This window comes from Lepisosteus platostomus, chromosome 2 (assembly GCF_059453375.1).
Source record: "Lepisosteus platostomus isolate fLepPlt1 chromosome 2, fLepPlt1.hap1, whole genome shotgun sequence".
In the NCBI taxonomy this organism is placed as follows: Eukaryota; Metazoa; Chordata; class Actinopteri; order Semionotiformes; family Lepisosteidae; genus Lepisosteus; species Lepisosteus platostomus.
This window is the reverse complement of record NC_142612.1, coordinates 74336903-74350465: the sequence shown is the minus strand read 5'-3', so window position 1 is coordinate 74350465 and position 13563 is coordinate 74336903. Positions and strand designations below refer to the sequence as shown.

Below are 13563 nucleotides of genomic sequence, written 5' to 3'. Positions count from 1 at the left end.
ACTGCGTCTGTAAGCGTGTCCCAGGTTTACTGTGCCAAAGCAAACAGATTTACTGCAGACTCGGGAGTGAGAGAGAAATGTGTCACACAGATGTATACAGTGTCTACAAAAGCCTTCTCTACCTGTTCCCGAGCCTTGCGGTGCTAGAAAGGGACTTGCCGAATTGAAAGAATTAAAAAAAATATTAGTTCAATAGATATTGTACACCAACAGATTCAATTTCTGAGTTGATATGTTACCTAGTGCAAACCATTTCATGCATTTCAGAATGCGAATGGTGTTCTTCATATTCTCTGTATGCACACTAGGTTACTCTGGAACTAATAAATACAATTTAAACCCCAAGCCACACTAGGATATCTAAATGGTACATAACTGGAATAAGTAAATTAACGTTTTCAACGTTGTACACACTTAAAGGCATTGCTAATTAACACGCTAACATTTTTAAATACGTCTGAGACCAGGAAGGAACATAATCTAAATTCATTACTTCGTTTGAATATGTGTGTATATTTGAAGCACAGTTAATATTGTTTGAGACATCTCCTGCATTATCACACTGCTGAAAAAGACCTATGCTACAGTTTAATGTTCTTTTCCCTGTAGGATTCATTTCTAAAATATGGAAATTTCTGCAGTCCTTAGGCCATGAGTATTGAACAGAATTCACCTTTTTGTTTGAATTTCACATTGACCTATCATGGAGTACAGTGTTTCTGAACATGAAAAGGCTTCATTGACAGGTTCTGTGTTGTGGCTGTGTGCAATCAATTTGCCAGCAATTACTTTGTAGTTAGGGCTAATTTAAAAAAAAAAAGAATGTTGGATTATTAAAAGGCTGTTTTTACCGATTTCTAAACAAAATAAAGTCTTAAAAATGCAAGATGAGGAGTTTCCTGGTATTTATTTAGACTATATTAACAACAAAACATTAATGATTTCTGGAAATTTTCTGTTTGCATATTCCCCTCTGGGTGATGTATTCATGGTATATATTTATTAAAGCAGGTTGTGTATCTACCAACCAAAAAAGAACGAAAAAGAGAAATTGGCTAAATGCATTGATGGACTCTTTATATGAAATTACTTTTTTATTAATCAACTCCCCTAATTTTTTACATTTTCTTTTTCACACCGATCAAAAAAGGATATAATATCTTTTATTTTTGTATGTAATAATGTATGGATTGCTAATTGCATTACTTTCACCATAGCTTATTCTGACAGCCTTGTATTTACTCTATGAAAACCTTTTTTAGTGATTGAATTGCTTTTCATATTTCATTTACAGAGAAAGATACATGGACTCTGTTGCTGTTGAAAAGTATGGTGTATACCTCTCTCGGAGTTATCCAAACTGTGCCTTTCTAACCCACAGTGAAATTGACCTTTCTGAAGGAACGCCCAAAAAACATGGTAATCCGTACCTGTAAATTTACTGATTTCATGCTACTCTTTGACTACAAAAACAAGACATTTGAGCCTATTAATATTTGTTCCACTAGAGGGCGCCAGAGGGGCTTTAATGGGCATGTTATTATTGTTTATTTAAATATGTGACCATTATTCCTGGCCTAGAAGTTGTATTTGCAAATATTTATATTGGGGAAGTACAATAAAATAAAACTAGAAAACATATTATATATATATGAACACATATATAAATATTTGAACTATATATACATATAGTTCATTATGAAAGGTTGAGGTCCGATTCTAAAGTTTAAAGAAAAGTAAATTGTCCAGTGAAAGAAAGGACTGAATCTGTATCATCAGCCATATCTAAGCGTATTATCAATTCATAACCTTGTCTGAACAAGGAGGGCTTTAATGACAAACCTAAAGTGAAAAGTTCTTATTAAGAAAATATTCAAAACGAAATGCACTCCATATGTCAAAATAGACATTACTGTTTTATACATTACCACAGCAACTTGCTAAATGTATATATAATATGCAACTCTTCTGAACAAAAGCATACATCATCGTAATTTCATTACCAAGTCTTAAGAAACAAACTGGAATTTAACAGATGGCTCTAGATACTGTAGTTCAATTTCAAATGTTAAGGCTGCTGTTCCTTCACTATATGTTTGATACACACCACATATTTTATCTCTTCTTGCCAAAAGAGTATCTGGACTGTCAGGGTCTTGTACAGAAACTACATTTTGGCTTCTTTGATTCTCTTGGCTACAAACTCCAACGTTACATTCACATAAGCATATCCATTTCTTACCTTGTAAATTAAAATCTGTCTCAAAAGGAAATGAAGTGGAACCTTTTACCTTAAAAATCCACAGATATGCAATACATTTCCACAAGGCCTCAAAGTGACCGAGTCAATGGTTTTGATTTACAGATCTCCGTCTCACCAGGGTTTGATTAAAAAAGTGTGATGGCTCAGACCTCCATACACGAGAACAGAAACACTAACAGGCTGAATATGTTTGTTTAAGTTTGAAATGGACTTGCTTTAGAACTTGATTTAGAACCTTTGGTCCTGTTTATGATGTAGACAAAGCACATGCCCTGAGGAGCCACAGAGCAAAGATGTGTCAGGGCAACAGAGAAGAAGGCAGGGGCATTACTCCCGAGCACACAAACAGCCACCAGGGGGCAGTCAAGAGTGCCTGGGGTACTGTGCCAGCAAAAGCCATCAAACACACGAAAAGGAAAGAGCAACAGGTAACGGGGGTTTTAGCATAAAAATCGGACCCAGGTCTCTCGTGTTTGTACATTCTGTACATCTCTCTGGGTCTAGCAGCCAATAGTGGAACTCTAAAACAATGAAAGAAAAGAAGCTTTTTTGTTAGTTTTGCTCTATTGCTAATATACATGACTTTCATTTGTATCCACAACCATGACAACTCTAGAACAAGGGGTTTCAGCCTGGAGGGTCTGATTATACAGGGAGTGACCGAATACGGACGTGTCACCCCAAGTCCAGTCCTGCTCTGTGTAACTAATGTCATACAGTGGGTCTCCTCTGACACAGCCGATCTATTGACTTACAATTCTGCTTCTATGATTTCATAACCGGTATTATGATTAATGGCACAGAGGGTGCAGGTAAGGTCCAGAAGTAGGATTATTTGACGTTTAAATTTCCACTCAGGGGTGATGCTAAATAAAGGCACAGATCAGTAGAGGCTACAAAAGCAGTTCAAAGATTCGGAAAGTTCCTTAATATCAGCATGAGCATTATTAAGTCAATCATTCAGAAGTGGAATGCACCTGACACTACCTGGACGAGGCTGTCCCTCCAAACTGGAAAGCCAGGCAAGGTCCCAATGGCGACTTTGAAACAGCTACAGAGTTCAGTGGTGTCCATGGGACAGCAATATTCCAGTCACTTCACAAAGACAGCTAGTATATAATTTTAAAAAAAACTCATGAGATATGTTTTTAATTTGTCTCCACTTTTTTTTCCAGAATGACACAATGAGAACAGCAAAAGAGCAACATAACACTGGCCAAATGAAGGGGAGTTCCGATGCTCTCAAAGGACATTGCAGAGATGGTATTACACCACTTTCTGCTCAGAAATGTAAAGATACAATGTTCAGTCACAAGGCTGAGGACAGGAGTGACGGAGAAATCAAATCCACATCCCCTCCCCAAAGCCAGAATAGTAACTCTTCGGGTTTGCTGGTCAAAGCCATCAAGCCTTCAAAATCGCATTTGAGGAGTTCAGTGGCAGAAAGCCAAGAAGCAGTCTGTAAGATTTAAATTGCAGCATCATTCAACAGCAAATAAACTACATGCAGCATCAGGAAGGTCAAGGGGCAGATATCACTAAAGTATGTTTTATTAAATGCTAATCTGTTAAAACAAGCATCTCAGTCCAAGCAGATATCTGCTTCGTTTCTTTTCATCTTTGCTTTCCATTTCATACTGTAAGTCTCCCTGTTTCTTATGTATCTGCTTATAGGGAAGATAGGCCAATCATTAAAAAAGCAGTGCTTCTTTTTCGGCACGTACTGTAGTACACGATCGGAAATACCAACAAATACCACACGTGTTCAGAGTCCACGGCCTCAGACGCATGAACCCAGGTGCTGAAGTACTTTCCTTTAAGAGTACCAGAGACATCCAGAGGCAATTTCTGACCCTTAAACCTTAAAATTTCATTTATAGTCCTTCCAAGATGAAGTATTCCTAAAAATATTTGGAAAAAAAATGTTTTATTATGTAAACTGTGTCTTAGAATAGATGTGGAATGTGTACAGTAGGTAAGTTTTAAAATAAGAAAATAGGCAGATCAATGTCACAATCTATCATGCTACAGATAGAAATGTAATAGTAGTTCAGGTGGAGAGCTGCGTCGGCATGCGTAGGCCGCAAGGGAACAAGGAAAGGTTTATTCCATGCTGAAAAGAGAAGGAGAGAAACACAACTTTCGGCTGTGGAGCCTTCTTGGGGTGAAGAAAAGAGCTGAAGAAAGCTCCACGGCTGAAACGTGTTTCCTTTCTTCTCTTTTAGGCATGGAATAAACCTTTACTTGTTCCCTAGAAATGTAATGCAGTATATCAAAGTTAGTTGCTTTTCAGTAAAGCTGAACCAAACCGAGTCACCATACAGTATGTCTTTGCTGACTTCTAAGAGAAGTAACATTGATCTTATCTACAGTAACTACCAATTGTCTGTAGTAGAGGTGTTAACTTTTTCACACAAGCATGACACCAAGGGTGCAAATGTACTTTAATTACTGCAAAAATAAAGGGGCATTGTTCAATACACAACTTCAGTTTTTCCAATGCAAATTATATCTGTTTCCTTTCGATGCAAGTTACATGTTTTTATTGTAGATCTATTTTTCTGAACTTGCGGTAAAAAGCAACAGATCTGAAAAACATCTCATGTAAGTTGTTTTAGCTAAATGGAACAAGTCCACAAACCTTGAAGATATCCCTCTAATATCAGAGGCACTTGCAGAAATCACAAGATTAAGAGGTTTCCATTTTCTGGTACACTCTTTAATTGTTAATCACTATGATAAATATCTGTGGTTCCCCATGAGAAAGCAAAGAACATGTTTTTTCTTTGCTGGAGGTCTTTCATCAGGACATCATTTAAAAGAAATAGAAAGAACTTTCAGTACCATACACTTCAGCCAACATCACAGGCATTGGTCTAACACAGACCCAAGAGGCTAAGACACATGATTATGAATAACATTAATCTTAAAAAAAGATCTACAGCTTAGTGGTCTTCTGTGTAAGTTGCTCTTAGTTTCTTCCTTTTTGCCAGAGTTTATTTTTTTAATCTAAATTAAAAGCACCACTTGCATGGATTTTTAATGTTACTGCAAAACATGTGCAAAATGAACAATTCTTGTTTTATGATTACCATATTTTGAAAAACAATTACTGGTTTAATAAAAACCGAAAAATCCAGTTTCATTATAATCAATATACTGTACATGTGTGGATAACTGTATTTCAGGCAGTTGTTTTTTAGCATCTGAAGAGCTATAAATTAATATTCATATCTGAATGAGAGGCATTAATTAGCAACACCACAACACATCCAAGTACACAACACAAAATCCAATCAAACGTCCTGCATGTGATTGTTTTACAGCAAATTTAGGTACTTTGGTCGGTCAATACGTATTTTATATTTACGTATTTTGAAGTTCGTGGATTATTTTTGCTTCAATGGCGCCATCTAGTGGCAGCGTAATGTAAAGATAATTGGGGCGACATGGGAGCAGGCTGGTCTGCACCTCGCGGCTCTTGGACCTGGGTGTGATTCCAGGGCTTTGCCAGGTGCTTCTCCTTTCTCCCACCTTCCAAATGTTAATCTATGTCTCTGAATCAGGGGTTTCCACCTGGAGCCCCAGTACATCAGGCTGTGAACAATTCCTAAAGGCCTGGAACAATTTATCTATGGTCAAGGAAACAAGTGGTGTGTCCAATCAAGTGAATTTGAAGTCGTTTGGAACATAATTAGGATATCCTTCAGCCCTTGAGTTGCCTTCATTGGTACATGACTTGCTTAATTCATCGATTGCTTAAATAAGTGTTCATAATCTTTAAATAACAGGCGATTTTGGGGGACCTATAAAAACGTGCGGATCGGGGCTCTCCAGCTGGAGATAGCTGTGCTAAATTCTCCCCACGGTTGTGCACCTTGTGATGGTCTGACTCCATGCTCAGGATGAAGCCCTGTCTTTAACCTCCTGATTCTGGGACAGGCCCGGATTGGCCTTAACCCTAATCAAGAATAAAAGCTGTTTGATAATGGATAGATGAACAGTGAGAATTAACAGGAATATTTCCTTCAGTTCACTTGCACGTATTTCTGTAAGTGTGCTCCTTTTGAACTCTTTTTAAATTTACTAAACATGGTGAATGATTTTTCTTTGAGGTCATAGTGTAATGTACCTAGGATGTGTATTATGTTAACCGAATGGGCCCTTCAAGACCTGCTGTAAAAAGAACTGTGTACTGTTTGTCAAAATTCAGCCCTTATAGGTCTAGTTCTCAAATGGGCCGATTTTGAGTCATACAGTATATTATTATTATTATTATTATTATTATTATTATTATTATTATTATTATTATATCCATGTGTCAATAATCTTGGTCAGCATTGTAATAAAGATAAGTCCTCTGAAGAATATGTCCTGAAAGACTCAGTCATGCCATGAGTCTGGTGTCTGTCCAGTGAAATCTTACATTTTTATTTACGATTTTATAATTGCCAGATAATTTGAGGTGTCATGTGGGTTACAAAATGTGATATTTTAGTAACCCAAAGGTTTATTGCTGTCACATTTGCACATAATTCAATTCTAACGTTTTATACAAATACAGCTTCTTTTCACATTCTCATATAAGAAAAGCTGAATTACAGTATTTAAGTTCTCGTCCGAAACGTAATAATTACGACTGATGAGTCTGTGCAGGCTTTCGTTTACTTTAATAAGCAATAGTGTTTTAAAAATACAGTGTAGGAAAGTACTACTAGGCAGATGGATGTGATTGCTGTGGTTATAGCAACTGGGACATTGGGCAATCTCATTTGTGGATTGAAATACTAAATAAGCCCAGATCAAGTGGCTATTTGTACATACAAGATAATGAGAGAATCTAAGGATACATTATTGGCACCCTAAAAATCCCAAGGATTTATAGATGTAAATGACTGACCTGAATTGTCTATGAAGCTTAAAACCGTGTACTGTATGATAGAATGTAGAGAAATAATGTGAATGTTTTGGATGATTTCTGGGTGAACTGATTTGTTTGTGGAAGTTTAAAAGAATACATGGATATTTGATTTTATGTGGAAATTTGTGACATGTAATTGTGTATTAATTTGTATTTCATTATTCACCGGGTTTATCCCATCATGTAAGGGTCTTATTTAGATGGTTGCTGTAAAGAGAGAAAATGTGTAAGCGGTTAAGTTCTTTGACAATAGTAAGTCTTTGGAATCATTTATTGTTTTTCCAGCTGTGAGTAGACCAAATAAGTAATCATACTTTTATACAACCCCATTCTTTAAACCAGGCATAGGCCAGAGAAGCCCCAGAGGCATTCTTTCTTGCTGGGGCAGGGGGGTGGGGACATAGAAATATTTCAGCGGGATCAGACGACAGTAGAACCATGAACCCTGGCACTGCCAGCAGTGTACTCACTCCCGTTGAGTCTGCTAGATCCCCAAAAATTGTGTTGGGGTTATTATTTGGTCAATGGATACGTGCAAAGGTTTTCTGTATCGCCATGAATTTAACATTGAACCCCTCCAATAAACATGTTTACATGACCAGTCCGTGAACCTGCGCCTTGTGGTTTCATTATTAATCAAAGAGGAAAACTAAAAACAAAACCAGAAACATACAGTAGGAAATAAGAATAGGTGGTTACATATAGTGATGCATGCTTACATGTCTATACTGTATACAGTACCTAGAGTACATGTATGAAATATTGCATGTCTTTTTCTAAAGAAGCACATTATAAAAAAGTCCATATTGGACTTAAAGTGCCTAAATTCCAAGATTGTTTATTTAGCATGCTTGATTTCTCTTAAGGGACTCTGTACAGCTTACAGAATTCTTGCCACGGAGCTGATCGTGGAAAGTGAAAGAAGCCGGCCAATCCTGTCTTTGGATTAATATCACTCTCTTGAGGAACAACGCAATCTTTCTGGCTGTAACAAAAAAGAAAAGGGAGGAAAAAAACATCTGGAAATATAGTTTTCACATGCCCTAAGTGCATGAATTCTTTCAAATAGGTCTTGGCATAAAATGTGCCGTTCAGCACTTTGTACTGGCAAGTTCCAGTGTTAAAGAGGGCTCCTGTCAGTGTTCAAGTAAGTGTCGTATAAGAGAAGAGAATGGAATACTGTGTGGGGACATCTTAATCCCTGCAAAGAGATTAATGAATATTAGTTATCAGTCCTACAGTACATACTGTAAGTATCATGATATTCCTTAAAAATTACAGAAGAGTCAGGAAACACATATTTAACTACTGAGCTCAACTTTGAACTCAACTAACATTTTCAGAATAATGTACTTTTAAGACTCATCTCAAAATGAAAATTGACAGGAAGAAAGGAGGTAGAAAAACCTTAAATTACCCACAAGGATAGTAAATACACAGAAAAAAAAACCCATGCATAGACGTTTTTTAAAATCGTTTTTTCAAAATGGAAACCATAACAGAATTACCAGGTGAGCACGCACAAAACAAAAAGAAAGAACCAGATTCATTTATTTTTGGGGGATGGTGCTTTTCAATCACCTAAAGTGACTAATATGCGTACTTACTCATACAGAATAGGTCTGCCGTCAGATTATTATTTTCTAACTGCTTGATCCAATTCAGGGTCGCAAGGGGAGCCAGAGATTATTTTGGCAGGGCTGGCTACACCCTGGGACGGGACACCAGTCCATCTCCAGACGAACACAGGCACGCACGCATTCACACCAGGACCAATTTTCCCAGAACCTACCAGTACATCTTCGGATTGTGGGAGAAGACCATAGCTCCCTGGGGAAACCCACAAAAACACAGGGAGAACATGCAAACAGAATCCAGATATCACCCCAGGTCCTGAATTGGATCCAGGGCCCCAGTGCTGTGAGACAGTAATGAGAGAGGGCAGTAATGAGGGACAGCAATGAGAGAAATTAATCTGCGTGAAGTATCTTGCTCAAGGGTACAACAGTAGTTTCCCCACTCAAATGCATTCACACATTTCTTCTCATCATTTAAAGGAGTATCTTGAATTGAAATTATTTTAGGTGGCTCCACAGACCATTAATTCTGCATTGAAGTCAATGTTGAATTCAAAGTCAGTGCTCCACATAGTTACTCTCAGACTGCCAGAAGGAAGCATAAAGCATACGAGAACACTGCAGATCAACAATTTATGTAGATAATCTAGATAATTAAAGCCAGATGAAGCACACATGTGAAAACACAAAAGTCTTAGATGACATGTTGTACAGTATTTGAGGAATCACATCAGAGTTTGCACCCCCCAGCGTGAGTTTCAGCTTGTCCCAGTCTTTATTGCTGCGAATTGTAAGAATTATGATTTTCCTGCGTAACCAATTTCCAGACAGTGGTAAAGGTTGAGTCAGGCGGTTGGAAAGCAATTATCAATTAAAGGTTTCAGATGCTTTTTTTACATCTGGCACTAGGCAATAGAGAACAAGAGCTCGTACAGTATAATGGCCCACGAGGTGGCGCCGAATAATAAAATATACTTCATTGTTAACACTACAGTAGGTTTTCTTCACCGCATCACGCCTCACTAAGAGTTTTAAGTTAAAAGTAAAATTAAATACGCAAAAGAAAAAAAAACAGATATATAGATTTGTGTTCCCAGCATCAGATTAGAAACAGATTTAGACTCTTTTCTAAAAAAAAAAACAGACTTTTCATTTCCAAGTATTACAATTGAATCTGATAATTTTGGTTTTCATTGGTAAAACTAAAAATTAGTCATCGCGAACACTTGGTGCGCGTATTTGTTTCGCAGACATTCAGGAGAAACAAAATGAAAAGGCGTCGTGGCTCGGTGCAGTTGCAGAGATACAGAGACACCGAGAGATAGAGCATTAGTTCCGCTTCCTGAGACTCACGAGCTGGAGGGAAACCCAGCAATAAAGTCGAAGAGATCACTGTGTGGTGTGCGCTGCAGAGAGGACCGCTGCGCTTCTGGGCCATTTTTAATGTGAAAAGCGAAAGCAGATCGGTGGTATCTTTAACAGACCATCCCGAGTACCGTACTGATGAAGAAATGGCAGCGGAGTCGACCCGGAGATTTACCAAGAACCTGCTGAAGCCGGGGACAGCGGCTGAAATCAGGCAGACCGCGTCACACGCTGTCAGACACTCCAATGTCACGGTGAGTGGAAAAAGGATCGTGGATTTGGCATTAGTGCAGATGTGCTGCGCTTTGTATTTCGGCTTTTGATGTGTGCTGAGCCTTCATTTTCCCTTCTTCTGCCTCTTTACTGTGAGACGTCTGTTCTCGGTCTTTTGACTACGGGATAGCCAGTCGCTCCATTACAGCTGCGCGGCTGGGAGAACTTGAAGCTTAAAGCTTTTACTGGGATGCTGAAGATGCAGCCAGCCCGCTGGAAGTGAGATGTTCATTGAATCGCTCTAATACTGTTACAGAAGCCTGCTGCCTTAGGCACAGTGCGTGTGACTTTTCTCGTTTCAATGTATCGTTTTACTGTGACTCCGAAACTGGTTTCTAGTTAAAACAGATATAGGACTGAGAATTGAATCTTACTGGAATTACTGTAAATGGCGCTTGGGGATTCGTTTATTCATTATTGAATTGCCTTCACAGCAAACCTGAAATTAAATGCTCTATAAGGACCTACTGGGTTGATGGGTTATTTTAGGTATTTTCCAGGCACAAGCGAACATTTTCGGATTTGGCACTGTGATTTCCGCGGGAAATGCCCTCTTTACTCTTTCATTGAAGATGCTAAATGACGTACGTAGTCAACATCAGATCTGGACTGAAGATAGCTGTTTGATTTGCTCATAATCGGCAGAGGGCAAGGCATCGGAGGGAGAGACTTGGGATTTTTTTTTAATGCAAAGCAAAATTCACCGTCCGACGTCATGTTTGAAAATACCTAGTGCGTTCTAATGAGTCCTGTGCAGGACGGCTCCATGCTATGCAATTGAAAAATTATGTAACTGGTATCATTTTTGTAAATGAAAACTAACTGCAATACGAAACACAGGTCATGTATCGTCTGCTCTCAAACCCGTTCTCCCTTCGTTATTATGTCTAGTAACGAACGATTTAGTTTACTGTAGTAACCTAAACGCGCAGGCAGGATTTTGCGCAGGCAAAAGCGGTCAATACCTCTCTGTCATTCCTTTGCCAGAAAATGCCACTGCGAGTGTAACTTCTATTTGTAAGTGGTGGTTAAAAGCCACAATTAATTGTCTAACCAGTGTATCCTATATAAAGACATATAACACTGTTGCTGAACTACATTTCACAGCCAAATTTAGAAGGCTGTTTATGGACCATGACTTGCAGTCACACCAACTATGCTATAATTTAGAAAACAAATTGGTGAATAAAATGTGTTTTAATCTTAGAGGCATCACATAATATTCAAAACTGACAGAAACATAAATGCCAGAAGTGCCACTACTCTCCATTACAAATGCATATAATTAAAGATGAAGTTTTCATTGAAACATAATAACAACTAATAATAATTACTCTTCACATTTACCCAGGGCCGGCGCCAGGGGAAAGATCTGTAGGGGGCGTCTGAAATTCTGAGGGGGGCGGTGATATTTCGGTTAAAACGGAGCCGTCGCAAATACCCAAGTGAAATCTCGCAACCATGCCACTGATGAGTGCTTCATGATAGAAGATAACGACGAGCAATCTGGTATTTAGCGATGAAGTATAGTTGAAGTATAGTCTCACAATCATCAGCAGTCTCGCGATTATTATTGCCTGGAGCGACAAAATACCACACGCGTTCATTTGTGCGGCTACATCGACGGTAACGGGGTTCTGAAGCGTTAAGGAAAAATAATAGTTATAAAACAAACAGAAAGCACAAACTTCTATAACTACAGTCCTAGTTATGAAACGATTGTAAGTATAAGGATCAACTACTGCAAGGAATCGGTTCACCTGAGCAAACAAAACCGTAATAATAAACACTATGTAATATGTGCCGTTCCTGGACGGACATCAGGCGCAAGTTAGGTAGGCGAAAGTGTTCAAAAATTATTTTGTCCAAAACTGAGGGGGTGGGACAGTTCAGTTGAGGGGGCGAGGCCCCCTTTTGTCCCCCCCGTGGCCTGCGTGGTCTGCGTGGTCTGCATTTACCCCCCACCTGCCTCTGAAGTCAGCCATTATGCACAAGCAGTCCCAGTACGAAGCAGGAGGGAATGAATGGATGGAAGAGTGCCACCTACTGGTCCACACAGCCACTTCAAGTTCAGACTTGAAGTTGTCGAGAAAGTTTTCTATAAAGGGCAGGAGATGTACATCTGTTTTTATAAAAATGGAAACACTTGTGGTTTGGGGTTCGTGGGAAATCTTGGTAAAAGCAATATAAGTGCAACAAAGTATAATAATGTTTGGTGGGCGTGAATTGCTCTGAAGTACCCAAAACAGACAGTGAGTTTAATGTACTTTACAAAATGAGAGGATAGATATGTGGAGCTGACCTTTGCAGGCAGTAGAGAGGATTAAGTTGGGGGATGCAGCATGCAATTCCTGTCATCTTACAGGCTCTTTGTCATCTATTTGAATTAACATACAGGAAAGCCAAACACGTGATGAGAATTATTAAGGTGGCCTTCTATTGGAACAAGGCATACATTTATGCTGGGAGAACAAACTAAATCCACATGCACATAATATACTGTGGGAGTTATCCACTGAGAGAAAAAATATGGTCCCCAGAACAAGTTAAAAGAACAGCCCAGGAGTATACAGTTCATATTACAGATCACCCATTATGCCTTGGAGTTGCTTTCTAACTGTTAATGTAATTAGTGGGCCTGATCTTAACATTTCCTGTGCCCTCCTGACCTAAACTTGTTGGTCTTTAGAGTGAGAGAGATAGCCATAAAACAGAGAATCTGTCTATTGTTTTTCACGAACACCATCTCGGCCTTATCAGAAATATTTTGCTGAGCATTTGTGCAGACGTGTTATCTGAGTCGGCCACTTGTCTGAGGCTGTTGCTCTGATGGTGGTAAGGAAGACGTTAACCGCTGTCTCCTGTGGAACGAATGACACTTATTCACAGAAGAGTCTGCAGCGGAATTCAGCAGGAAGAACGTGACACCATGTCAGCAAAATAAAATATATGGCCACAGAACAGACAGTGGGACGACGAAGTGGTGTATTTCTGAGGTATAAGGTGCATAACAAAGTGACTAAATTTACTAGTAACGCTTGCCTCATCCAAGTCCTGAAGTTCTTTGTCTCATCATGGTCCTCACATCATCAGGCTGGGGGGTGTAAATGCAGGTCAGACCGTGTCTTGTACAGCACGTCTGCCATCAGCGCCTGGGCACAAGG

General features: G+C 38.9%; 2 protein-coding genes across 4 annotated transcripts in view; both read left to right on the top strand.

Annotated features, from left to right (window-relative positions):
- Window positions 1–3840, top strand: part of LOC148677105 (uncharacterized) — a 79430-nt gene extending 75590 nt beyond the window's left edge. For all 3 annotated transcript variants that reach the window (XM_088618096.1, XM_088618088.1, XM_088618103.1), the window contains 3 exons: window positions 1295–1419; window positions 2522–2691; window positions 3439–3840. In XM_088618096.1, the coding sequence (XP_088474222.1) occupies window positions 1295–1419; window positions 2522–2691; window positions 3439–3735 (592 nt within the window). In that variant the 3' untranslated portion in view covers window positions 3736–3840. The remainder of the gene's footprint in view (window positions 1–1294; window positions 1420–2521; window positions 2692–3438) is intronic.
- Window positions 3841–9951: 6111 nt separating this feature from the next.
- The window catches only part of dock10 (dedicator of cytokinesis 10), a 104314-nt gene continuing 100702 nt past the window's right edge, over window positions 9952–13563 (top strand). The window contains exon 1 of the mRNA XM_088618051.1: window positions 9952–10380. Within this exon, the coding sequence (XP_088474177.1) occupies window positions 10273–10380 (108 nt within the window). The 5' untranslated portion in view covers window positions 9952–10272. The remainder of the gene's footprint in view (window positions 10381–13563) is intronic.